The sequence below is a fragment of the Anastrepha ludens genome, chromosome 6, assembly GCF_028408465.1.
Source record: "Anastrepha ludens isolate Willacy chromosome 6, idAnaLude1.1, whole genome shotgun sequence".
NCBI classification, from domain to species: Eukaryota; Metazoa; Arthropoda; class Insecta; order Diptera; family Tephritidae; genus Anastrepha; species Anastrepha ludens.
Window position 1 is genome coordinate 28,288,398 of NC_071502.1, and position 23,514 is coordinate 28,311,911.

The window sequence follows — 23,514 nt, forward strand, 5'->3', positions numbered from 1 at the left end:
TTCTCATTATTTCACTGTCTTATTTTTTACTTTTCAAAAGTTCCGAAAAACTATCGAAAACCACGCTTCATGGAAAGTTTACGCGCCGTGCTTACCGAAGAAGGACTTGTCTCATTCGAATGCAAAGTGGTTGGCTTTCCTACGCCTGTACTGAAGTGGTTCAAGGATGGTCAAGAGTTAAAACCTGGCGATGTTTATCAATTAACTGGTACCAACTCACTGGGCACTTACTGTTGCATAGCTAAGAATTGCATGGGCGAGAACAGCAGCGTTGCTGTGCTCACTGTAGAGGATATACAAAATCAACTTAACGACGAGGAGCGTCTCACGTTTGCCAATCAGAATCAACCGCCTAAATTCGTTGTCGGACTGAAGAGTCAAGAAGCTAAGATCAATGAGTTCTTCCAATTTTCCGTAAATGTTAAAGCCACACCAGATCCAAAGCTCTCCTGGTTTCGTGATGAGTTGCCAATCGAGAATAGTGAACGTTACAATCACTACCGTGGCGAGGAAGAAAATTGGCACTTGGATATACGCTCGGTGGAATTTGTTGATCAGGCCGAGTGGAAGTGTGTGGCTGTGAATGATTTTGGAACGAGTGTTACTTCCAGTTATCTAAAATTACAGATACCACGTCACTACAAGAAACCACGTTTTCTGGAATGTCTGAGAGCCGTGTTGACGGAAGAGGGCGCTGTGAATTTAGAGTGTAAAGTTATTGGCGTACCGCAACCGGTACTGAAATGGTATAAGGATGGTGTTGAATTGAAACCAGGTGACATACACAGAATTATTTCTGGACAGGATGGCACTTGCTGCTTGGGCACCTACACTTGTGAGGCAAGAAACTGTATGGGCATTGTAGCGAGCTCTGCCTCGCTGCTTGGTTTCGAAGAAGCTTACAAGAATCAAAAGCAGGAACAGGCACAGGAAAATGAGTTGCAGCGCAATTTCTCGCTGTCTACCATACAAGAAGAGCGCACCTCGCAATTGTACGAAACACCTGTTGGCGATATAACGATTGATTCGAAGGGCGAAGTATCCTTCTCTTTTGATGGTAAAGAGGTATCTGTTTCTTTGTACGAGACTCCTGATCTAACCGAAGAGGAGGCGTTGAAAATCGTTGAAATGTACGCAGACCAGATTTCTGAGCATGTGACCGAACACAATGTGGTGGAGTTGCCCCCTCTGCGTTTTGTTAAAGAGACTTCACAATCTGGTAAACTTTTAATGGAGGCTGTGGTCATTGATATATCGCCGGAGTACTTTACACACGAGGAGGATATGCGTACCGAGGCAGGACTGGATGATATTTCTATAACCGAGATAACCGTGCATGGCACTTCAGGCCATGAAGGTGACATTGATGGCAAAGCTGAAATTTATGCACAACGTAGTTTTGAGAAAATGGAAGAAGAGTTGTCATTAACGGCCCCAGTACGCAAGCGAAAGAAGTCGCGACCCACAGAAACGACAGAAGAATTCTATAGTTTATCAAAGGCCACCGACAGTCAAGTTGGCGATGAAGACGACACATCCGATTTACAAACTTTCGCTAGTGCAACACAAATGTCGTCGCGCGTTGATTCTGCTGCTGGTCCCGACGACGCAACACAACCCGACGAAGGTGTGCAGCCACCAAAGCGCAAGAAAGGAAAAAAACAAACCGACAGTGATTCATCAAAGACAACTGAAGATGAAGCGAAAATGCAAGATATATCGGGTGCAGTTGGCGATGGTTTGATGTCAGTGAAGCCAGTAAAAGTAATCTCAAGTGCAACGGAGATTGACCAAAATCTGAGGTCTCTCTTGCCGTTAGCAAAACTACTGAAAACCGTTGAGCATCACCTAACCATTGTGGAGAACGAAGTGGTCGAGCAGTCGGCAATGCTAATGACTCCAGCATCTGCAGAGCAAAGCATCGCTATCATACGCAATATTATTGATCCGGTAAAACAGGTGGAGAGCAAGTTGCGCGCTTACTCGGGAGAAACGCCAGTGGATGCGCTCTTCCAAACGATGGAGGAAGATATACGAAAGCTACACACCAGCCTCCAGGTAATCGAGAAGTGCGTCGAGATAGACGAAACTGGTGCCACACTAATCCAACGCACCAGCGTGTGCATCATTGACAGTGTGGGCGATCAACTGATAAAGGCATTAGAGGAGGTGCAGAATATAGCAAAAAATTTCGAGTCGACGAGTTTGCGTACACACATTGACCTAACAGCAGACGATATTAAACAAGGTCTCGAAATCACGCAGGGTACTATTAAGTCACAAGCTTTGCTGCAGGAAGCACAAGAGTTGGAGGCGGCCAAGCATTTATCGGAAACGGTCGCTAAGTTACAGGCAATGCCTGAATCAGAACCAGCATCGTTTGCCAAAATTTCAGACGCCAAATTACCCGATGAAGCTGATGCATTGAAGCTCATTTGCCAGCCGGTTGTTAATATACAAGCCGCTTTAGAGAAGGTAGAGAATGAGTTGAGTCTAGAGGAAAACGAAGAACAGATCTACAGAAAAGTGCACAAAAAGGTGCTTGATAATCTTGTAGAACCAATTAAGGAGCTACAATCAGTGTTGGAGATAATCGAACGAAAGGCTGAGGCACTCGCCGGCACTGAGTCTACAGAACAGAAAGTCAATATGGCCATATTGGATATTGTCACGCCGGCTCTATTCGAACTCAACAAAGGTATGGAGATTATATTGAATGAGTCCCCTGACAATGTTCAAGCTGGCATGCTGACTGTTAGCACTGTAGAGGCGATGGTGCCGCCATTGCAAGAGATACAAAACGGGCTGGCACAGCTCAGCCAGGATGTAGAAAGTGGACATTTCAATGAAGAAACCGCATTGGACATAGCGGACACGCAAAAGTTGCTCCAAACTATTGCGCAGTCTGTGCTGCACTTCGAGACGAATATAGAACGAATTTCGACACGTTTATCGCCTAATGTGCAAGCCGGTTTGTACAGTCTCAAAGAGGAGATGTCCGCCTTAATTGGAAATGTACTAAACGATAACATTACCAAGTATCACGTGACGCTGCTGGAAAACTTGAAACGCCCCGTTGATGAGCTCAACTACTGTATACGTCAAATTGAAGGCAAATCAATATCTGGCTCACTAACTGATTTCATCGATCCCTTACACAGCCTGAGTGATCGAGTTAACTTGGGAAAGGAGATCATGCATATGTCTGGCACAAAACAAAACGAGAAGAATCTTGAGGTTCTAGAGAAAATGAATCAATTAATTAGGCGTGTTGAGATCGACATCGAAGAACATGAATTCAAAATGATGCAGCGTGAAGTTGCGCTTGATGAGAAGCTCGCCTCCGAAGAAGAAAAGTCATTCCTCCATATGCGCCAAGCAATGGAAATGAAGATTGCACAAGATGAGGCGGGCCAAAATATTCAAGAACTATTGCACATAGTTACAGATATTGAAGCAACACCCGGTTTGGACACTCAAACACAGCAGGTATTGTCTGCTCTAGATCAAGGCCTCACCGGCCTAGTTGCCGATGTGGAAAAATTGAAAGAGTCACAGAGCACGAGAGAAGAAACCGAAGCTGCTACAAAAGTGCTAACTGACATTGCCAAACCACTACAAGCAGCCGCTGAGATACTACGCATCACACTAACGCCAGCAAAGGAGCTAAAAGTAGAGTCACTACCACAAAATGTGGGTCTGCGAGCAGTTGTGGAAGAACTGAATGAGGTCGTAGAGAATATACCGGAGCAAAATGAGCAGCGTATAAAATTGAAAGCGCTGCCTATTGTGCAATCGGTGCTAAAAATTGTGCCCGCGCTGCAAACAATCACAGATTTACCGCAAGCAGCGAGCGCAATAACAAAGACAGCAGCTGCTGAGAAAAAGAAAGGAGAACCGGAACTGGACAGCGGTGCTGCAAAGAAACAAAAAATGGATACCAATGAAAAGGTGTTGGAACCAGCATCGACACCCGTTGTGATAGCTACTGTAGAAGCTCAACAAACTGCAGGCTTCACAAGTGAAACGAAATCAGTGGCGAAAGACGCCACAGAAAAGGCTGCAACATCCTCTGAGGAAGCGCAGCAAGCTGTGACCTCTGCAGATGCAACGAAACCGGTAAAAGAAGTCGCGGAAGATGTTTCAACGCTAGAAGACATATCCGCCATGAAATCCATCACTGAATCATTGCCAGCAGATAGCCAAACGTCTGCTTCAGAAGATAAAACAGATCATCTCAAAGCCTTCGAAGCCAATAAAAACAAAGTTGACGTATTGCTGTCGCAATTGAAAAATAGCATCGCCTCAGTTTTGATGCACTGCGCCGAAGTAGACGTAGCCTCACTGCAGTTGGAAACGGCGCAACAAGTCAAAGCAAGTCTTTCAAAGCTAGAAAACGTCACTGAGTGCATTGCTGATGTCCATCAGCCAGCCATTGTTGAACCATTGTACTCACTTTCCGACGCAAGTGAATGCAGAACATTCGCCGATGCTGTGTGCCATTTGGAAGCGTGCGTGGTGCAAGTCGAGGAGTGTTTGGCCCATACCGATTTGAAAGATTTAAGTGGAGATCCAATATCGGAATTGAAAACATTAGCGCTGCCATTACAAGACCTTAAGGAATGTATTAAAGTCTTTCACAATGAAGAATTGGAGCAGGCTGTAAATTTGACAACAACGAGCTTACCCCTTACAAGTGCACAAGTTCTACAAGATATACAACCATTTGTGCTTTCGATCAAGGAGAGTCATGCACTTGAGACGCTACAATCCTTGGCGGAGGATGAGTCACTCGGACTGCTAAAACAGTTTATAAAACCCATACAAGAACTAGAAACTGCAGTGCTAACAACTATTGACCAAGTGCACTTGTCTCAAATTGAAAGTTTACCGAAGCAGGCGTGCATTGCGGTACTGGAAAAGTGTGCAAAGCCGATCATGGATATTAGAGAGACCTTACTTCACGTGCAAGAAGAGACACCACTATCCACCTTGGAAGATTGCCCAGCATTGCAAGTGGTCAAGGAAAAAACCGATGTCATATTTAATCTCTTACAATATTGCGAACAAGTGGATCTGAATGCTTTGGAGAATGTGGCCGATATGTCTACGCAGGCTGACATTTCTGCACTACATTCTTGTGCCGAGTTGAAGTCTCTAGAGACACAGCTGGAGTCTGCAGCAAAAGTACAACAAAAAGACGTAAAGTACTTGGACGTAAAAGATTGCATAGCCGATGGCATCAAGCAGATTCAAGTGTGTTTGACAACAACTGAAAAGACCAAAGTACCCGAATTGCAAGATGTTGGCGAAATTATGAAGGAGCTTAAAAGCGATTTAGAAGATATGCAAAGTGAGTTGTCCAAATCGCCAGCACAACAAAATGCGGCTGAAGCCAATCAAAGGGTGGCTAAAACAATGTTCAAATTGAAAGAGTGTTTGGTGCACACCTACGAAGCTGGTGTTGAAAAGTCACTTGAGGAGATTGAGAAAACCTTCGAGGACATATTACAAGCACTGCCAATACTGGAAATACAGCTGGCTCAAGAGATGTACATGAAAATTGAGACAAGACTGCGTGATGCATTTAACTCAACAGCCTCACAACCAGATATAGCAGACGAACTGCAGAAATTGGTGGAACCCTTTGATGCCGTTTTGAACAGTACCAAAGCGATTAGTGAGCTGGAAAGCATAGATGTTGAGAAGTCTTCATTGGTTGTGGCGAATCTGCAATCGCATTTAATGGCTGCATTTAGAGCGCTAAATGAAGTTAGTGAATCATTAAGTGGGCAAGGTCGTGAAACTGTTTTAAAAGCGCAGGATGCTGTACTGGCAGCAAACGAATTCATTGCCGAAGCTAGTGAGCAAATTAGAATTATTGAGCTTCTCCAGGAGATCGATAGTGTGACACCGAACGTTGCTGCTCTTTGCGAAAGTCTTGCATTAGTTAAAGAGCAGGCCAGCAAAGAAGCATTGCTCGAAACACTAATGCAACGAGTTACATCGGCAAAAGCATTTCTACAAAGCATAGAGAATGGATTGAACGCCAATAATCCCATCTTTTATAGGTTAGCAGAGGAGAATGAATTGGATATAAGCAGTGTCGAAGCTGCACTCATACGCATTGAGAAAGAAGTTATACCGAAGTTAGAAACGCAGATGCCAACCGCGGATGATAATGCGCTGGTCGACGTGTTGGCGGTCCATTTGACATCTTTGCAAGATAGCTACGCCAAACTCAATATTGTGACTCCTATATTGGAAAAACAACACTTGGGGGAACAACGAACACCTATTGAAAAGGAAGAGCAACTCACTTTAGACGCATTAGCTTCCTCGACACCAGCGGAGGCTTTGGAAAGAAAAGAACCGCAACTGCAATACGAAACTGCTTTGCCTGCTGAAGAGGAAGTCTCTACTTTGGAAGATATTTCGGCCATCGAGTCGCTGATTAGTTCACCGCCACTTTCTCAAGCCGAAGAAATACCATCAGCTTCAGTTCACCCAGGTAAGATCGATGTGTTGCTCTCACAACTCAAAAGTAGCATCGTCTCAGTGTTGGCACATGGCTCCGAAGTAGATGTTGGCTCCTTGCAGCTGGAAACTGCACAACAGATTAAGGCAAGTTTAGCGCAATTGGAGAACGTTAATAATTGTTTTGCTGATGTTCGTCAACCCACTGTCGTTGAGCCACCACTCCTATCCCTCTCCGATGTTAGTGAATGCAAGACATTTGCGGATGCTGTGTGTAGTTTGGAAGCATGCGTTTTGCAAGTCGAAGAGTGTATTGCTGATAGTAACCTGCAAGATTTGAGTACGAATGAGATTTCTGAACTAAAAACATTAGCACAACCACTACACGATGTTAGAGAATGCATTAAAGTTTTTCATAACGAGGAGTTGGAACAAGTGCTCAGTTTGCCCACAATAAGCATGCAATTAACCAGTGCTCAAGTCTTACAGGACATACAACCCTTTGTGCTATCGATCAAGGAGAGCCACGCATTGGAAACACTACAGTCTTTGGCAGAAGATGAGTCACTCTCCCAACTTAAGCAATTCATACAACCAATACAAGAGCTAGAAAACGCGATTCTACTCAATATTGAACAGGTGCACTTGTCTCAGGCCGAGAGTATTTCTAGGCAGGAAAGCATAGCCAACCTGGAAAAATGTGCAAAACCAATTTGGGATATCAGAGAAGCTTTACTACATATTCAAGAAGAAACACCACTTTCAACATTGGAAGAATGCCCGGTACTGCAAGTGGTAAAGGAAAAGACCGATGTCATATACCATCTGCTGCAATATTGCGAACAAGTCGATATGAATGCTTTGGAGAATATTGTCGATATGTCTACACAAGCCGATGTATCCGCACTAAAATCCTGTGTGGAGCTAAAGTCTGTAGATACTCAACTCGAACCCGCTGCTACGATAGCGGCAGAAAGCGTTAAATTCTTCGATGTTCGCGAATGTGTTGCGAAAGGCATTAAGCAAATCCAGATTTGTGTAGAAAATGCCGCAGCATCCGAGGTACCAGAACTTCATGAAGTTAACGCCGTTATGAAGGAGCTCCAGCATGAACTACAAAACATGCAAAACGAGCTTTCGAAATCAGCTGAACAGCAAAATGCAGCAGAGAGCCAAGTAAAAGTAGCCAAGATTTTGTTTAAATTAAAAGAATGTCTCGTTCATACCTATGAAGCGGGTGTGGAGCAATCCGTAGATGATATTGAGAAAACCTTCGCCGACATCCTGCAGGCTATACCCTCTTTAGAAGTTCAATTATCGCAGGAGATGGTAGCCAAACTCGAGTCGGCCATGCTGGATTTCGCCTCAAAATGCACACAATCGGAATATTTGGTAGATTTCCGTAAGTTAATAGAACCGCTCGAGCTTGTTTCAAACAGCACTAGAGCTATCAGCGAGCTCAAGTTAGTAGAGGTGGAGAAATCCACTTTGGCAGTGGCGAAGCTGCAGTCGCATTTAATGGCAGTTTTTAGAGCGCTCGATGAAATTAGTGAGAAGATAATAGTAAACGAACGAGAAAATATTCTGAGCCTACAAAATGCTGTACTTTCCATTTCGGAGTTCATTGATACCAGCGAAAATACACTGAGAGTTATTGAATTGATCCAGGAAGTGGATGCTCTAATGCCACAGCTAAGTTTTGTGGCCAACGCAGTAAACGCTGCTAAGGCAAATGAAGGCAAACAAGCATTTTCAGAAGCACTTAGCCTAAGTGTAGCTTCGGGCAAAGCTTTCTTAGTTAGCATTGAGGACGGTTTGAAGCGGAATAATCCGGTATTTGTGAGGCTAGCCAAAGAAAACGCTTTGGATATTCAAAGCGTGCAAGCTGCGCTGATTCGCATGGAAAATGAAATAGTGCCCAAGCTGCAAACTGATAATCTATCAGCCGAAGATGGTATGTTAGTCCAACAGCTAAGTAAGCACTTGAAAAATGTAGAAGACAAATTGCTTGCCATAAACAATGGTGTGCCAAAACAGTTGCATGAGGTGGCTGCAACCGAAGATGCAGCGGCGAAGAAAGAAAACGAGTGCGTTGCCGTTTCGGAAGCTCGGAAAAGCGAGGCTATAACTGAAAAGGGGGAGAAAACTAAAATAGAAAATTCAGAAAGCGAGGGGTTGGAACAGACCGAAACAGAAACAGACAAATTATCCGCGTCCAACTTAACTGCACCAATAATTGAAAAGCAAGCCGCACCAATCGAAACCGAAATAATAGCAGCAGCAGATAGTGCGAGCCTGCCTGAAGCTTCGCTAGACTCGAAACTGGGGACAGTCGAGAAAATATTGGAAGAAAAGAAAGAAATGTTAGTACACGACACGAAACCACAATTATCCGCTTCAGGTGAAAAGAAAGATAAAGAAGAGACACAGCTGGAAACGCAAGAGCCCTCTTTACCAACCGAGCCATACCTACAAATAGCTGAAGAAATGATAAATGCCACACTCGCACTCACACAGAATGTGAGTAGCCAGCAGGTGAGTAAGGCCACAACAGAAGTCTACAAATCGGTGGAGCTTACTTTAAGTGAGATAAAAAATTTGTTAAAAACACAACCGTCAAACGCAATCGAAGACCACATCTTTCTGCCGCTATTCAAGTTGAAGGATTTAATAGCCTTTATCAAGCGAACGCCAATGGAAGACGTGACGAAAGCGGCCGAGTCCCGCCAAGTTCTACAAAATGCCAACAACGTGCTGCTTCAAATTTTGAATGGGCATCAAGGTCTCAGAGGCGCTATGGTACTCGACATTGCCGAGGCCATATTGCCTTATATGGGTAGTATCGTATCTTTTATAACGCAAGTATTTCCGAATGACAGCAATTTGTGTGCCACGTCTCACGCAATACAATGCATTGCCGCAGAAATAAATGTGATTAAGAAGACAAATGCGCCAAATATGGACGCGGGGACACGTTCTTATCAGAATCTAAAATCAGCTTTATTCGAGCTGAAGAACGCCTTTGACGCGATTTGTAACGAACAGCAAACAGAAACATTGTTGCGCCAAAAAGAGAGCTTAGATCGACTTTGCACAGCTGTGGATGAGGGTCAGGTGACAGATGCTATAGAGATTCTACAGGAGTTTGAGGTTATGAAAGATTTCTTTGTACAATTGTTGGAAACGCTGAAAACTATGTCGCAACAACCAGTCACTAATCGGCAAGACGGCAGCAAAGATGTGGAGCCACTAAAAGGTGCTGACGATGGTCTGAAAGAGGAAATTAAAAATGTGTTGGCCGTTATTGCTGGCGATGAGAGCTTAAAAGACATAGAGAGTGAGGCTAAAGAGTCACTACAAAACCCCACTGACGACGAGCGGTTTGCAAAACTCGTTTTTAAGCTGAGGGAACACATTGTGCACACTTATGACGGTGGTGTACTTTCTGCGGACGAAACCAATAAAAAATTGGAAGACCTGATAGACAACTTATTTGGCAGTAATCCTGAAGCTGCTAGACGATTGACGGAGGAATACTATTCAAATATAAAAAGTAACATAAAGCAAATTTCAGAGAAGATAAAGGCAATAGAGGATGTGAAGTTACGAAAGAAAGTGACTACAATCAATCCTAGCCTAAAATCACTAGCTACAACTGTTAAAGCCATTAAAGAGATCAAGCCGGCGAAAAATTTTGCGGAGAAACTGGAGGATCTTAAGAAAGAGCTGTTGGAAGTAATTACATTTTGCGATGAATTAACTCAAACACAAAGCGCGGATTTGCGTGATACTGTAGAAAAAGTCAAAAAGATCGCACTAAAGGAATTTGATTACATAAATAACAGCGAAGGAGCCGCACAAACGCCGAAAATTCTGTTGGACACATATTTCTTAACCAGTGGCCTACTCGACTTGTGTAAGCGACTGCAAAGAGCAGAATTTCTAATAACACAAAAAAAGGAAGCTGATAGCGCAACTGCGGAAACCAAAGATTCCCAGTTAAAAGCAGAAATGGAACAAACAACGGCAATTGTTGAAGAAAGAGAGGAAGTTAGTGAAGTCCAAGCTGAGCCAGTTTTACCTGAGTTAAGGGCTGAAATGCTGTCCACAGACTCAATAAAAACTACTGAAGCTGTGCCTATTGAAGAAAGAGCTACTGAGGAAGCGGAAGTGCCTCAACCAGCCACAGCTTCTGAAGCGCCGATATCCAAGCCCGTCGATGAAAAAGCAACTGAACAAAAATCAGTAACAGAAAAAGCAACTCCAATTCCTAAAGAACCTGTTAACCCAGATTTGTTGCGGCATTACAAGAACGTCGCTAAAATGGCCGGTGAAATTCGACACCAGATTCAAGAAACAGAAAATTTGATTATTCGCGAAAAACTATCACAAATCGTTGCAATGCTGGACACAATCGAAACGGTCTCTGAAACTTTAAAATTGGCAAATGATGTTGACAAGTCTTCAGAGAAAATGGTTACACTCCAAAAGGTACTTATGAATCTCTTCGTTTTCTTCGATGATCTGCAACAACACACAGCTGAGGAGCTGCAAAGCAAAATCGGAGAAGTTAGAAATTTGGCTTTGCATGGCTATGAAGCAATCGAAAATAGCTCGGAAGCCGTGGATTCAGAGAATATTTTACTGGATACGTTAGGTTTATTAAAACTCATATTTGATGTATGCAGCGAATTGCAAAAGGTAGAGCAAACTGGCCAAGGTGCTGCAGAAGTTCAGGAATTCATCGAAGAGAAGTCACTAGAAGGGAAAGTCGAAGAAGTAGCTTTAGAAGAGGAAGTGAACGAGGAGGTTTCTGTACAAGAAACAGAAACGAAACAAAAGGAAACCAATGAAATAGTTCATGATCAAGAATCCATACCTCAAAACGAAAAGTCGACTGTAAAAGATGATAAAACAAAAGCTGAAGAACAAGTAGCTTCAGAGAAGCCCGAGGTACAAGCGCAAGCTTTAATCGAAACAAAGCAACAAGAAGAGAAAGAAGAAGACAAACTCTTAGCGCAGAAAACGGAAGAACAAGTGGTTGAAGAAGCTAAGAAATCAGATACAAAAGAGGATAAACCGAAGGTTGTAGAACAAGCAGTTCTAGCAGAGCAAAGCATTGGCGAGGAAAATGCAGCAAAGTCTCAAACTCAACTTAAAGCACACATATCTCCAGAAATGGAAGAAAATGTTGCAGAAAACGAGTCTTCGACCGAGGCGCTAAAACAGGCAGAGACGTTACAAGAGACAGAAGTGAAGGTTGAAGAAAAACCATTGCAAGAAGCGGTTGATGTCTCTCTAGCTCAAGATATTCGTGAAAAGGAAGCCAGTTCCTCCACTGATGCCCAAATACTTGAACAGCCGAAGAAAGAAGTTGAGAAGCAACATGATGTTCTTGATGGACAGACGCCTCAAAAACAAGAACTCACAGAAGTTCAACCAGTAATTGAAGAGCAGAAGGCCGAAAGTAAGAAACAAGCAGAAACTGAGGCAATATTTCAAGCTGACGAACAATCCGTTGCAGAAACGAAGATTGGGGAGCTGGAAACTTCAAAATCTGAAACGCAAACCAGAAAAGAAAAGCTAGAAAAGGTACAAAGAATAGAAAAAGTTGACGAAGAAATAGTCCAAACCGAAAAAGCCGAAGAACCAGTTCTACCAAAATCGGAGACTAAGACCACAACGGAAATTGGGAAATCCGAATCCGAGGCACAGATATCCGAAATAGAGGATGTGAAGGCAAAAGCAGATGAACAGGTCAGTGCAGTGTCCATTACTGAAATTGAACAAGTTAAAAATGAAAAATTCGTGGTAAAGATTGACGAACAGCAGCAGGATTCAGTGGAAAAATCCGAAAAAGACATCGCATCTTCAGTCGAAATCTCCGCTTCTGTAGAAAACAAAGTAAGCGGAGAAGAACCACTCCATCAAGAAGCAGCAGAAGTAGAAAACCTTGAAGCACAGAAAGAACAAAGTAGCAGCGCAATTAAAGATACAGAGAAAACGCAGGATGTGCCAGAAGGAGACGAGAAGGTTCAAGAACAAAAACAACAAGAAGAGATTAAGGAAAACGTTATTTTAGAAGATCTGCCTACAGAAATCGAAAAGCCTCAATTACAGCTAAAACAACAACAAGAAGAACTTGAAAAGTCCGAGGAATCGAAATCTCATGTTGAAGAAATAAGTGAGGAGCAAACTATTACAGAGCCACCTGCTCTAGATAATTTAGAAAAGAAACCAGAATTGAAAAAAGAACAACGTGAACCAGAGAAACAAAAAGCTGAAGTAGCTAATGAGAAATTGACGGAAGAGACTCCAAGCGTAACTGCGACTCTTGCTGATGAGCATCCAGTTACAGAAGAGTCTTCTGCTGATAAAAAAGAGATTGAAAAGTTGAAACCATCAGAGGAATTGAACATCAAATTACAAGAATATTTCTCAAATATTGTGAACTCTGTTAACAAGGCTTCAAACAAGATTGCCGATATAGAAGCTCAAGAAACTAATGAGAAATTAGTTTCGATTCCTCCTATATTAGAAAGCATTGTGAAGATTTCGCAAAATCTAAAAACTGTCCAAAGCATTGAAAAGTCCGCAGAAAGAATGGTAACCTTGCAGAAATCATTGATGGACACTTTCGTTGCATTTGACGATCTTCACGAAATAGCGACAAACGAAGTGAAGCCGCAGTTAGAACAAATCAAAGAGGTCGCTTTGCAGCTTTACGACAAGATTGAAAAATCAGAAAAGTATATAGAAACAGAAATAGTGTTTTTGGATTTAGTCAAACTGGCTGGCAGTATTCTGGAAGTGTGCAACATATTCGAGAAAGAAGTGCATGCAAAATTAGTCGAAGAAAAACCGATTGAGGGCAAACCAAAAGAGAAAGTTAGCGAGGAGAAACCTGATGAGAAGAAGGAACCAAAAGAGAAAGTTACTGAAAAGAAGTCTGAGGAAAAGAAACCTGATGAGCAAGATATCTTGGAGGTGAAAAAGCCGGAAGCAGAGCAGGCAATCGAAACTCAGCACAAACCAAAGAAACCAGAAGAGGCTATAATTGAGCAATCTGTGGAAGACGGAAAACCTGAAGAAAAATTGGTTGAAGAAAAACCGACTGAGGACAAACCTAAAGAGAAAGTTACCGAGGAGAAACCTGATGAGAAGAAGGAACCAAAAGAGAAAGTTACTGAAAAGAAGTCTGAGGAAAAGAAACCTGATGAGCAAGATATCTTGGAGGTAAAAAAGCCAGAAGCAGAGCAGGCAATCGAAACTCAGCACAAACCAAAGAAACCAGAAGAGGCTATAATAGAGCAATCTGTAGAAGACGGCAAACCTAAAGAGAAAGTTACCGAGGAGAAACCTGACGAGAAGAAGGAACCAAAAGAGAAAGTCACAGAAAAGAAGTCTGAGGAAAAGAGACCTGATGAGCAAGATATCTTGGAGGTGAAAAAGCCAGAAGCAGAGCAGGCAATCGAGACTCAGCACAAGCAAAAGAAACCAGAAGAGGCTATAATAGAGCAATCTATAGAAGACGGAAAACCTGAAGAAAAGTTCGTCGAAGAAAAACCGGTTGAGGACAAACCTAAAGAGAAAGTTTCCGAGAAGAAACCTGATGAGAAGAAGGAACCGATAGAGAAAGTTACTGAAAAGAAGTCTAAGGAAAAGAAACCTGATGAGCAAGATATCTTGGAGGTGAAAAAGCCGGAAGCAGAGCAGGCAATCGAAACTCAGCACAAACCAAAGAAACCAGAAGATGCCATAATAGAGCAATCTGTAGAAAAACCAATTGAGGACAGACCTAAAGAGAAAGTTACCGAGGAGAAACCTGACGAGAAGAAGGAACCAAAAGAGAAAGTCACCGAAAAGAAGCCTAAAGAAAAGAAACCTGATGAGCATGAAAAATTAGTCAAAGAAAAACCGATTGAGGACAAACCTAAAGAGGAAGTTACCGAGGAGAAACCTGATGAGGAGAAGGAACCAATAGAGAAAGTTACTGAAAAGAAGTCTGAGGAAAAGAAACCTGATGAGCAAGATATCTTGGAGGTGAAAAAGCCAGAAGCAGAGAAGCCAATCGAAACTCAGCACAAACCAAAGAAACCAGAAGAGGCTATAATAGAGCAATCTGTGGAAGACGGAAAACCTGAAGAAAAGTTGGTTGAAGAAAAACCAATTGAGGACAAACCTAAAGAGAAAGTTCCCGAAGAGAAACCTGTTGAGAAGAAGGAACCAAAAGAGAAAGTTACTGAAAAGAAGTCTGAGGAAAAGAAACCTGATGAGCAAGATATCTTGGAGGTGAAAAAGCCAGAAGCAGAGCAGGCAATCGAGACTCAGCAAAAGAAACCAGAAGAGGCTATAATAGAGCAATCTATAGAAGACGGAAAACCTGAAGAAAAGTTCGTCGAAGAAAAACCGGTTGGGGACAAACCTAAAGAGAAAGTTTCCGAGAAGAAACCTGATGAGAAGAAGGAACCAATAGAGAAAGTTACTGAAAAGAAGTCTAAGGAAAAGAAACCTGATGAGCAAGATATCTTGGAGGTGAAAAAGCCGGAAGCAGAGCAGGCAATCGAAACTCAGCACAAACCAAAGAAACCAGAAGATGCCATAATAGAGCAATCTGTAGAAAAACCAATTGAGGACAAACCTAAAGAGAAAGTTACCGAGGAGAAACCTGACGAGAAGAAGGAACCAAAAGAGAAAGTCACCGAAAAGAAGCCTAAAGAAAAGAAACCTGATGAGCAAGAAAAATTAGTCAAAGAAAAACCGATTGAGGACAAACCTAAAGAGGAAGTTACCGAGGAGAAACCTGATGAGGAGAAGGAACCAATAGAGAAAGTTACTGAAAAGAAGTCTGAGGAAAAGAAACCTGATGAGCAAGATATCTTGGAGTTGAAAAAGCCAGAAGCAGAGAAGCCAATCGAAACTCAGCACAAACCAAAGAAACCAGAAGAGGCTATTATAGAGCAATCTGTAGAAGACGGCAAACCTGAAGAAAAGTTGGTCGAAGAAAAACCGGTTGAGGACAAACCTAAAGAGAAAGTTTCCGAGAAGAAACCTGATGAGAAGAAGGAACCAATAGAGAAAGTTACTGAAAAGAAGTCTGAGGAAAAGAAACTCGATGAGCAAGATATCTTGGATGTGAAAAAGCCAGAAGCAGAGAAGCCAATCGAAACTCAACACAAACCAAAGAAACCAGAAGAGGCTATAATAGAGAAATCTGTAGAAGACAAACAACCGGAAGAAAAGTTAGTCGAAGAAAAGCTGATTGAAGACAAATCTAAAAAGAAAGCACAGAAGATTGAAGAAAAAATAACAGTCGAGGAAAGCAAAGCGGATGAAAAATTAAGTAAGACGATAAATCCAAAACTGGAAGAACAGTATCAAAAAATTATTAAGAACAAAAATAGTCTGCAGATGGAAATCGAGGTAGCTAAACATTCTTTATTGAACAGAAAATTAAGAGGTCTTCAACTACAGATGGATAACCTTATTTCGGTTGCTGAAACAATTAAGATCGTGGAAAAAGTAGAAAAAGCCTCAAAAGAAATCGTAAACCTTCAAAAACTGCTTATGGACTTCTTCGTCACATTTGATGATTTGCATGATTTAAAAGTAGATGTTTTGAAATCTAAAATCGAAGAAATAAAAGCAAACGCTTTAGCCGAATATGATTTGATCGAAAGTAGTCCGAGCCATGTAAATTCTGAACAAATTTTGGAAAGAACTTCAGATTTGGTTGCGAAAGTCGTAGAGACCTGTGCAGGACTTCGAAAAGAAACTGAGAAGGAAACTGTGACGACTTCTATCGAAGACAAAACCGACAAAACTATAGATGAGAAACTTTCAGATAAAGTGATAGCTGAACAAGCAACAGAAGGGAAGCTGATTTCGGAAGAGGATAAAGAAAAACAGACACCCAAAACTGAGTCCGAAAAACCAGTTGATCAAAACTTGGAGCTGTGTTATAACGAAATTGTTGAGTATGTTGGAAACACGTCCACCAAGTTAAATAGTATGGACGACCATGAATTCCGAGTGAAGTTGGTGCCATTAAACTCTACCCTTAAAAGCGTTGTGTCATGTGCAGATTCTATAAAGGGTGCGAACAGTGTTGAGAAGTCAAAAGAAAAAATTGTTACATTGCAAAAGAATCTCATGGACATTTTTGTTCTCTATGACGATTTGCTATCCATCAATGTTGGAGGATTTAAAAAAGATTTAGAAGAAGTTAAGCATTTAGCACTGAATCTATATGATTCCATTGATAAGAGTGTACGATCAGTAAATTCTCGAGAGGTTTTGGAACAACTGGTGAAACTGTGTGAAAAACTACATAACGTTTCTGAAAGTATGTGTCGGTATGTAAAGACTTCAAAAGAAGAAGAAACTCTGAGGAAGACCAAAGAGATTGTTGAAGTGGTAGAAAAAGCTGACGAAGAAAAACACACGAAAGATATGAAAGAGAAGGAAGTCAAAGAAGAAACGAAAGTGGATGAAAAGCCCTTAGAAGTTACAGCTGATCAAAAAATGAGCGAAGAAAAGGTCGCTGAATCCGTTAAGGAAACTAAACCTGAAGAACTTAAGGCTGAAGAAAAGAAACCAAAGTCTGTTGCAAAACTTGATGAGAAACTTCCTAAGAAGCCTGCTGAAGAAGTTGAGAAGGTTGAAGAGAAACCGAAAAAGGACAAGAGAAAGAAGAGCGCTGCAGAGGAGAAGAAAGCAGACAAGGAAAAACCTGAGAAACTTAAGGCTGAAGAAAAGAAACCGGAATCTGTTGAAAAACTTGAAGAGAAACCTGCTAAAAAGCTTGCTGAAGAAACTGAAAAGGTAGAAGAGAAACCGAAAAAGGACAAGAGAAAGAAGAGCGCTGAAGAGGAGAAGAAAGCAGACAAGGAAAAACCTGAGGAACTTAAGGCTGAAGAAAAGAAATCTGAGTCTGTTGAAAAACTTGAAGAGAAACTTCCTAAGAAGCCTGCTGAAGAAGTTGAGAAGGTTGAAGGGAAACCGAAAAAGGACAAGAGAAAGAAGAGCACTGAAGAGGAGAAGAAAGCAGACAAGGAGAAACCTGAGGAACTTAAGGCTGAAGAAAAAAAACCAGAGTCTGTTGAAAAACTTGAAGAGAAACCTGCTAAAAAGCCTGCTGAAGAAACTGAAAAGGTTGAAGAGAAACCGAAAAAGGACAAGAGAAAGAAGAGCACTGAAGAGGAGAAGAAAGCAGACAAGGAAAAACCTGAGGAACTTAAGGCTGAAGAAAGGAAACCAGAGTCTGTTGAAAAACTTGAAGAGAAACCTGCCAAAAAGCCTGCTGAAGAAACTGAAAAGGTTGAAGAGAAACCGAAAAAGGACAAGAGAAAGAAGAGCGCTGAAGAGGAGAAGAAAGCAGACAAGGAGAAACCTGAGGAACTTAAGGCTGAAGAAAAGAAACCAGAGTCTGTTGAAAAACTTGAAGAGAAACCTGCTAAAAAGTCTGCTGAAGAAACTGAAAAGATTGAAGAGAAACCGAAAAAGGACAAGAGAAAGAAGAGCGCTGAAGAGGAGAAGAAAGCAGACAAGGAAAAACCTGAAGAACTTAAGGCTGAAGAAAAGAAACCAGAGTCTGTTGAAAAACTTGAAGAGAAACTTCCTAAGAAGCCTGCTGAAGAAGTTGAGAAGGTTGAAGAGAAACCGAAAAAGGACAAGAGAAAGAAGAGTGCTGAGGAAGAGAAGAAAGTAGACAAGGAAAAACCTGAGGAACTTAAGGCTGAAGAAAAGAAACCAGAGTCTGTTGAAAAACTTGAAGAGAAACCTGCTAAAAAGTCTGCTGAAGAAACTGAAAGGATTGAAGAGAAACCGAAAAAGGACAAGAGAAAGAAGAGCGCTGAAGAGGAGAAGAAAGCAGACAAGGAAAAACCTGAAGAACTTAAGGCTGAAGAAAAGAAATCTGAGTCTGTTGAAAAACTTGAAGAGAAACTTCCTAAGAAGCCTGCTGAAGAAGTTGAGAAGGTTGAAGAGAAACCGAAAAAGGACAAGAGAAAGAAGAGCGCTGAAGAGGAGAAGAAAGCAGACAAGGAAAAACCTGAAGAACTTAAGGCTGAAGGAAGGAAACCAGAGTCTGTTGAAAAACTTGAAGAGAAACTTCCTAAGAAGCCTGCTGAAGAAGTTGAGAAGGTTGAAGAGAAACCGAAAAAGGACAAGAGAAAGAAGAGCGCTGAAGAGGAGAAGAAAGCAGACAAGGAAAAACCTGAAGAACTTAAGGCTGAAGGAAGGAAACCAGAGTCTGTTGAAAAACTTGAAGAGAAACTTCCTAAGAAGCCTGCTGAAGAAGTTGAGAAGGTTGAAGGGAAACCGAAAAAGGACAAGAGAAAGCAGAGTGCTGAAGAGGAGAAGAAAGCGGACAAGGAAAAATCTGAGGAACTTAAGGCTGAAGAAAAGAAACCGGAATCTGTTGAAAAACTTGAAGAGAAACCTGCTAAAAAGCCTGCTGAAGAAACTGAAAAGGTTGAAGAGAAACCGAAAAAGGACAAAAGAAAGAAGAGCGCTGAAGAGGAGAAGAGAGCAGACAAGGAAAAACCTGAAGAACTTAAGGCTGAAGAAAAGAAACTGGAGTCTGTTGAAAAACTTGAAGAGAAACCTGCTAAAAAGTCTGCTGAAGAAACTGAAAAGGTTGAAGAGAAGAAGAAGAGTGCTGAAGAAGAGAAAAAAATAGATGTAGCAAATGCTGAAGAAATTAAGGCTGCAGAAAAGAGATCAGAACCTACTAAAAAAATTGAGGAGAGAAGTGCTGTAGAGGAGACGACAGCAGTTGAGAAGAAATCTGAAGAACTCAAGCCAGTTGATAAGCTGGAGGAAAAACCGAAAAAGGACAAGAGGAGGAAGAGTGTAGCTGAAGAAAAGGCTGGGGAAGACAAACGAGTAGAGCTAACTACTAAGGTGGCTGAAGAAAACGAAATCAAACCGTTAAAATCTACCGTCGGTCAAGAGAAGCTGGATGGCGAAAGCACACGGCGAGAGGATGCGAAATCGGAAAAATCAAAGCCTTCAATGGCTGCCGATAACCAACATACAGATAAGCCAAGCACTTTGGAATACAGAGACAAACGGGAGCCTCGAAGCGCTAGGCGTGCGCCCAATATTGAGTTAAAATTAACCAACAGAAACTCTGCTGCCGGTAGCGATGTAAAACTTACATGTAGTATATCTGGCGCGGAACTGAAAGTGGACTGGTATCTAGACAAAACACGCATTGAGAATAACAACAAATATCGAACGACCTTCAGCGATGGGCTCTCTTGCTTGGAAATTCAAGCAATCGATGCGGCCGATGCGGGTGTTTACCGATGCGTGGCAGCCAATCGAAATGGAGAAGTGGAGACGAGTTGCCTTGTGACTGTTTACGATATACCAACAACTAAATTTGGCACAACGCCAATATTTACGCGCAACATCAGAGGTATGCAAATTGTTTTTAATTCTCGAGATTCCTTCTCAACGCTTTTATTATTTACTTTAACATTTTCTAAAATTATATTGAAATTCATTGATTTGTCTAGGAGCTTTGCTTTCCGCTGTTTTTAAGTTACTTAAGTTTTAGTGAATTACCTTTTAATACTTTTATTTTATTAAGTAAACAATCGCATTTGTTATTTTTTCGAGTTAATGAAATAATGGTTTTGCCTGTGTTTGCTTGTATGTATGTATGTATGTGCTTATGTGGTGCGCCTAATGATAAGATGCGTACTGTGATGTGTGCTTGTGGATGCTCTAAGTGAACATTTGGACGATTATCTGAAATGCATGGGTTGCTCCAAAATGGAAAAGCATGAAATCAAAATTTAAGCAGCAACAAATTACAAATTTTAATAATCCTTAGCCATTCACAACTGTTCCTTTGATCTTAAAAGTCGTTTTAGTGGGTAGTACCAGAAGGTAGTAGTACAAACGAGGGTTGGCGGTTCAGTGAATGCAAATTTAAATAAGCAGAGAAACACCGAGCATCGATTTTTAACGCCGAATCGAATGGAACAGAACATATTTAGGAACGCAAGTAAAAAACAAGCTTGCAATTTTAAAAAATCCGGGATTTGGAAAAATGCAAACAAATTTATACCCGCTTTAATCATATTAAATTCCAGTTCATAGTTCACATATTCATAATAAAAATCTTATTTTGCATTAGCCCATGACACCGTATCGTAAAGGAAGTTTGGAAGGAAGAAATCGTTTAGTGTGAAATGCCACCTTGACAACGAGCATAAACTTTAAATTGTTTGATCGATACTTTACGAGATATCGATCACTACAGCCATCTACCGAGAAAATAATGGATGTGTTTTTCCCCCAAAAAATTTGTTTACAGGGTAGGTAGGTGAAATAGTTGAAGTGCCAGTCTGGCACTCCTTAAGTAGCACTGAAGCTCAGTTTTGATAAATATGAATAGGATTTAGGTAGGAGCACTGCTCCAGACTGATAAAGAAAGAAGCACCCAGTGACCTCAATCGTCTAGCTGGCAAATTCGGACATTTACAGAGATTCAACAGTCTCCTTCTCTGAAAGGTTCCCACAGCTTCTGCAATGGGGCTTAAATTGTAACCCTAGCTTTTCCGCGTCTGCGCCGATCTTCCAGTGATCGGTGAACACAACTACGAGTTTGGAAATCGGATGGCGAGGAGTCCAAAGGACTTTCTGAGCCCTTAGTATACCGTATCGGGGCCAAAGGGTTTTCGAAATAGCACATGACGAAATGGAGCTCCATTTTTTCTGCGCTTTCCTGAGAAATAATTTGTGCAGTTCTCCTTTAAAAACTGTAAAAACTGTCAAGGGGATGCCGATGACCGGGTAGGAGGTCTCTGAGGCCAATTCAGTCCCCTTCCTGGCAAGTTCATCAGCAATTTCATTTCCCTCTATGGTTCTATGTTCTTTGACACAGATCAGAGAAATGTTACATGCACACCCAAGAGATTTGCTCTCTTACAGGTATTTACTAATTTCGTTCTGCACCATGTCGTCCTCCCGGCCTTGATCGGGGCTTGACTATCGGAGAAAATGTTAATATTTCCCTCGCTCCCGCGTTCCCTAAGCATTTTGCTTGCCTGCAGGATCGCAAAGATTTCTGCTTGAAAAACACTAGCAATATTCGGCAGTTTAAAGAAGACAGATAAATTAGCTGATTTAGAGAAAACCCCTGCTCCGACTCCCGATTCCTTCTTGGAACCGTCAGTGAAGACAGAGGTGCAAGCTTCGGTGCAGATTTTTCCCTCGATCCAATCTTGCTTTTTTGGAAAGATTGCCCTGGCACGACCCTCAAACTCTACTTTGTGGATAGAGAGATCTGTGCGAAGTTCGGAGAAATACTAGGCATCTATACGTTGAAATTGGCAAAACCACTGCGTGGTACATCCCCAGCACGACGTGAGGCTTGAGTCCCATTTTTTACTGAACATGGATTTTCAGGTGTAGAAGGCTATACTGGCCTTCTTTACCCGATTTTCCATGTGTAGCTTCCAATGGAGTTTGGAGTCAAGTATCACTCCAAGATACTTAATTTCCGATGAGAGCGGGAGGACGTGGTTGTTTAATTTGGGAAGTTGAAAGGGTTGAGGTTTATATTTTCTGGTAAATAGCACCAGCTCCGTTTTGTCAAAGTTGACTTGGAGGCCGCAAGTGGCAGCCCAACGACTGAGTACAGGCCTTTCCAAGATCTCAGCCTCATGACTGAGGGAAACGGTCCCGATACCATCAGGACCAAGTCATCGGCGTATGCTGCTACCTTAACCCCTTTCTTATTTAGCATTATCAGACCTTCGTCAATGGCAAATAGCCAAAGTAGGGGCGAAAGGAGACCACCCTGCGGCGTCCCCCTGTGAACGAATATAGTGGACTTTAGCCGCTCTTGCGACCGCATTAACTTTCCTGCAGTCTAGCAGGGACGAGATCCAGAGACAGATAGGTTTTTCCACCTCTAGTCTATCTAACGCAGTGACAATGGACTTCGCCCTGATGTTATTAAAAGCACCTTCTATATCTATGAAGGCCGCCAAAGTTGTACTTTCAAAGAAAAAAAGGTTGAATGATTTTTAGCGAGATTTGATTTTCTGATTTAAATGTTTTACGTTAGGGTGGCAGGAACTTAGATCTGGTGTGGAAGCACTCGGGTACCCACCAATGAACTTTGGAACAAAAAAATGTCATCTCGCGACAAAGCATCGATATATCATAATTTACGATTTACTTTTTGTATTTCTGACCTCTTTACTGAAAAAGAAGTACTGCTCCTGTCAACAGACATCTGTCAGTTGACTCTTGTCAAAATTTGAACGTGCTGCGTCAGTTAGGTTGTGTTTTACAGCTACCTTTATCAGACTACCCAGTAATTTGAGGAGAAAATGGAAAGAAATGAATTTCGTGTGCTTATTAAACCGATTCACCCCTAGAAACCCACTGTTTCGACTGTTGTTTGGTCTCTGGTGTGTGATGATGGATCCCTGTTTCGTCCACGGTTACGAAACGGCGCAAAAACTCCTCCATATTGCGATTAAACAACGCCAAACCTTCCTGTGAAGTTGTTACACGATTGTGTTTGTGATCGACTGTGAATTACTGGGTAGTCTGATAAAGGTAGCTGTAAAGCTCGTAAGATTCGACTATAAACGCCGAAGATGTGAGGAAACATGTAAAGAGGAGACTTCTTCCTTCAAACAATGTTTTTTTTTTCAAAATTCTTCTTCGAGGTAGTGGGTTGTCTACAGGAAATGAGTGTCTCTAGTGCCTTTTCCATGCTCACATTGCCCTCTTAGTTCCAAGCCCAGCTTGCATGATCGTTTCGCGCATAATTTTTTATATTACATTTGGCTGTTTCTTTAAGCCATTTTATATTGATAAAAAATACTTAATTATGTATATAAAATTATAAAATAACCAGCAATACTTCTTAGCCGTTTTATATTGATAAAAAATACTTAATTATGTATATAAAATTATAAAATAACCAGCAATACTTCTTAGCCGCTATCATTTCCTTTATTCAAACTGAACGGAAAATCACTGGATGCTACAGGTAAACAG

The 23,514-nt window shown here is 41.7% G+C and overlaps 1 protein-coding gene across 1 annotated transcript in view; it reads left to right on the top strand.

The window, feature by feature from the left end:
* Nucleotides 1-23,514, top strand: part of LOC128866586 (myosin light chain kinase, smooth muscle) — a 165,520-nt gene that overhangs the window by 56,010 nt on the left and 85,996 nt on the right. Inside the window, exon 7 of the mRNA XM_054107446.1 lies at nucleotides 41-19,903. Within this exon, the coding sequence (XP_053963421.1) occupies nucleotides 41-19,903 (19,863 nt within the window). The remainder of the gene's footprint in view (nucleotides 1-40; nucleotides 19,904-23,514) is intronic.